Here is a 4,300-nt window from a genome sequence, read left to right on the forward strand (position 1 = left end):
CCTGCGCCCCCCGCTCCGCCCACCTCCTCCCCGCCACCGTTAGACCCACCGCCGAGAGAGGACCCAGATGTAAGTCATTAAAAAAGTTTCAAATCTATATGTGGTTAAAATAGTACACAATAGTGAGTAAAACATGTTTGATGCCAGCGCTTCATCACTGAGACGGAGCGGCTGGTGAGCGGGGCCGGCACGTCGCCCGGCGCGCCGCTCGCGCACACGCCCGGCGTCATCGGCGCACAGGAGGTCTACAGGGATCCGCGGGCGCGGCGTCTGGCGGAGCAGCAGGCGCGCGCGGCGCCCGCCGCGGTGCCGGAGACGCTCTCCTTCAAGGAGAAGATGAAAATGTTCGCGCTCGAGGCCGGCGACCGCTCCACGCCCAAGGACAAGGTATTACACCACCGCTATCTATACTCTCATTTCAATGACATCCACAAATCAACATTATCTTAGCTTTTTATGAGATATAAACTACAAAATCTATTTATAGAATCTTCTTTATTAAAGGTTAAAATATCGCGAGCGCAGCGAGACATCGACGCGGTGCACTGATCGCCGCGCGCCGACATCCGAACATAGCTACTTAAATAATCGACATACGAAGTATTAAATATTATTTATAAGAGAGTCTTTATAAACGAACTTAATGTATACAACTTATTTATACTCATTGATGTAACTGAAGCTGCATTCAGTCACTGTATTTTATGATTCCTTTATCCGGAACCTCTGTCCGGTAGCCGGCGGAGCTTCCTACGATCCGGGACTCAGTTCACGAGATTGCCTTCACACGAACATAGCACCAATTTACACGTCGATTATAGGATATAAGTAACGGTTTCAAATAAATATATTTAGTGATAATTTGTTAGGATAGTAGTGTAGAGGTCGCCTTAGCAGCTAGTGCACTTGTAGCAGCTACCACGTATACACTTTGAATTATTCAAAATAATATTTTATATTATCTAGAAATTTTGATGGCACATTGAGATCGATAAATTATTATTTAAAATTAAATTATATTGTGTGCCATTTATAAGAAAATTATATTGCATTACGTTTGTATTTTGTATGTTAGAGGTTTATTAAGAGGGAGGACCAAGCGTGCGACGTGGGCGGGTGCCTTTGCGTGGACCTTAATGTCTAATAGAACATATCCATTGAACTTCTCGCTTCACGCTATGAAATACTAAGCTTCATTACATTCCAAAGAATGAGTCTTTATTCTATTTCTATCTTTTTATAAGAATCATTCCTATCGCTCTTCTCGAGTCATCCGTCATAAATTGTGTGTAACACGACGTTTACATTTACATTTAGCAAGTAACATATATTTAGTAATATATTAGATTATTTGTTACTTTTATAAAATTAAAATATTGTAAGTGCTGATCCAGTTTACAATCAACATAAAGCAATAAGAGAATGTGAAGATTTTATGTAAATACAAATTTATTAATAAGCACGTTTGTGCCAAAATATAAATTGTGGTAAAGAAGTGGCTACGCTCTTCTGGCAGCTTGTTGCAGCTCCCCAATGATTTATTGTACATACGTAGCTAAGTCCTGTGTTGAGATTTTTGACCTGTTTGTATATGTAAATGTTTATTTAAAATGAATTTATATGAGGAGTTTACATATGTAGCAGAGTTGTTGCTAGGCAAACAGTAAGAAGGATGTACGTAGTTTAGTTCCTGGATTTGTTTCCAGTCCACACCCAACGATAGTCAATTAGAACTTTTGAGATTTCTTTGTAGAATTATAATTGATTATATATTGTTTAGCTTGTATATAATTTTACGTAACCTAGTGACTACAATATTCTTGTATTGTAATTGGATTAGCAATATCTGTTTCAGAGAGAAATTGTACTATTATTAGATATATCGTACTACAATCCTTACGAAAGATTAAATAAAATAAATTAACTATCACAAATAAATGAAGTTTTCTTACAAACCACTAAATGACCCATCCATTCATCTCATAAAGTTGCAGCAATGTTATGATTTGTGTCCTGTAAATATTTTATTTAATGAAACACAAAATAAATTTAACAGTGTTTATATTTTGTATCGAGGTTAATAATGTGTGCCTGTGGCTTTTGATGCAATTGACTAAGTTCCGCTCGCTCAAGTTTTGGCTGTTACTTGCTCGATGTAACTTGATATGTGTACAAAACAGATAATGTTTTAGAGTACACAAAATATCCACAAATAACACCTGGCTAAAGAAAACAACTTTACTTTTCAAATAACAATGTGCATGAAATCGTACCATGTGACGTCATAACTATCGAATCTAAAAGGTAAGGTTAGGAATTGCAGACTTTTTAATATGTATTTTTAATCGAAAATTTTAAATTATTTTAAACCAGTACTTTTCTAAGCAATTCTTGATAGATTCTGGGTCACATTTTTATTTGAAACAACATATTTTAACCAATACTGAGCGCATATTCTTTGACGATTGCATCTTTACAAAATGTATGAAAAAAGTTGTCTAAAAATGTTATTAACATTCGAGTAAAATATAATTTTTAATAAAACGAACAGAATTGTTACAATAATAAACATATACAGGTACAAGAACAATAACACAGTTACTATGAACCGTGCGAGTGTCCCGACACATCGCTTTGGTGATTTTGTGCACTACGTTTATATTACGCCTACAAATATAAAAAATCCTTTTTTTTATTGAGTAGTTCGTATAAAATACAGATTATATTCAATGGAACAATAATAGTGTTTCAGTAAAGACCGGACAAAACCAGACGTAGTGTGACGTTCCACTTACAAATGATTCATTTTAATAAGTTACAAATTTACATTGTACCTTTATATTGCTACAATGGAACTAACCGCAGATTTCCACTGCTGTAACAATGTCGGATTGTACAAACTGTTTATCAACATTTTAATTGAAGTCGCAAGTATTGCTGCTTATGAATTCAATAAGTTCTATACACTGAGTAAATAACTGTAGAAAGTGCATGTAAATATTTGTTTCGTTTGCACCAATAACTACAAAATAAATTGGCATCGAAGTTTTAGGAAGCCGAATCTCAATAATATGCCTTAGACCTACAACAAATTTACAATTCGTAACAATTCACTACATTATCGTAACGTACTTAATGTTAAAGCTTGTTTTATTTACACACATTCAAGGATTGTTGAAACTTATTGTGATCGCTTACAAAAATATCATACACTTGTTAAACAATAAATGCCAATGGAAATATAAAAACTGTAAAAAATAAAATATCACCGGGTTGACACGTGTATAGTTGTTTTCAAATATCTCGGTGGCCCACATCGGCATATCCTGCTTCGCCCCACTATGCCTAAAATTGTGTGTTAAGAGCCACCGAGATATCTCAAAACTACTATAGCGACAACTGCTGCGGTTCGTTCTCGCCTTATAAAGTAATGAACTTTCAGTTAATAAACCGTAGGTACTTTGTCACAAATTCATATAAAAATACTCATTTACTAGGGTTTCTATATTCTCTCTCGGGCATACAAACACAACGTCTGTCGACACATAAACAACACAAGTATAACAATGGCGGCCAAGTTATTCGAGTACGAGACAGTGATTGCGGAAGATCAATAGAAAAATAAACAGTAATATTTTATTAACTATTATTACCTATAAATATACTCTTAACATACACTAAACAAATAAAATTTGATCGACGCAACAGCGAAGCGGCGCAGCGCCGACCTCTCGGCTTGTGTCCTTAAAATTTGTAAATAATGTATTCCTTTAATTACGAACAATTACTATCTACGAGTATATCACACGCCTCACTCGCTCACTCATTCTCTCACTCACTCGCGCACACGTCACTACATCAACAACAATGGAAGAGTTATCAGAAGCCCTGTTTCTAGAAATAACCTTTTTTTTATGAAAAATATACAAAATTTTCTATATTTATTAATAAACACGTCTGTCGATACCTGTGTACTGGATCAAAATGCGAGCATCGCCACTAAATGTGTACAGCCGTGGCGTCCTCACGGGGGAGTCTTGTGAACAATATCATTCATCAATTTATCAAACAGGTCCGAATAAAAGCGTTCTATTTTTATGATACAATACAGTCCGTATAAGAATAGACAAAATGCATAAAGTTATTGGAAGATATTACGGGGAATGCATTCAGAGTCGCGTATCTGAAATCTTATCACTATGTCGAACTTATAAAAATTGACTTAACAAATATAAAGTATATTTTAGTTAGTCGCGTCACTTATCCAATGCTATGTGAGTGGAGTGTGGCGGGGGGCGGG

The 4,300-nt window shown here is 35.8% G+C and overlaps 1 protein-coding gene across 1 annotated transcript in view; it reads left to right on the forward strand.

Moving 5' to 3' along the window:
- The window catches only part of cno (adherens junction formation factor afadin), a 46,466-nt gene extending 45,322 nt beyond the window's left edge, over positions 1 to 1,144 (forward strand). The window contains exons 33-34 of the mRNA XM_013322134.1: positions 148 to 387; positions 1,076 to 1,144. Of these exons, the coding sequence (XP_013177588.1) occupies positions 148 to 387; positions 1,076 to 1,144 (309 nt within the window). The remainder of the gene's footprint in view (positions 1 to 147; positions 388 to 1,075) is intronic.
- The last annotated feature ends 3,156 nt before the right edge of the window (positions 1,145 to 4,300 follow it).

Source organism: Papilio xuthus, unplaced genomic scaffold, assembly GCF_000836235.2.
Source record: "Papilio xuthus unplaced genomic scaffold, Pxut_1.1 DF825928.1, whole genome shotgun sequence".
Lineage (NCBI taxonomy): Eukaryota > Metazoa > Arthropoda > Insecta > Lepidoptera > Papilionidae > Papilio > Papilio xuthus.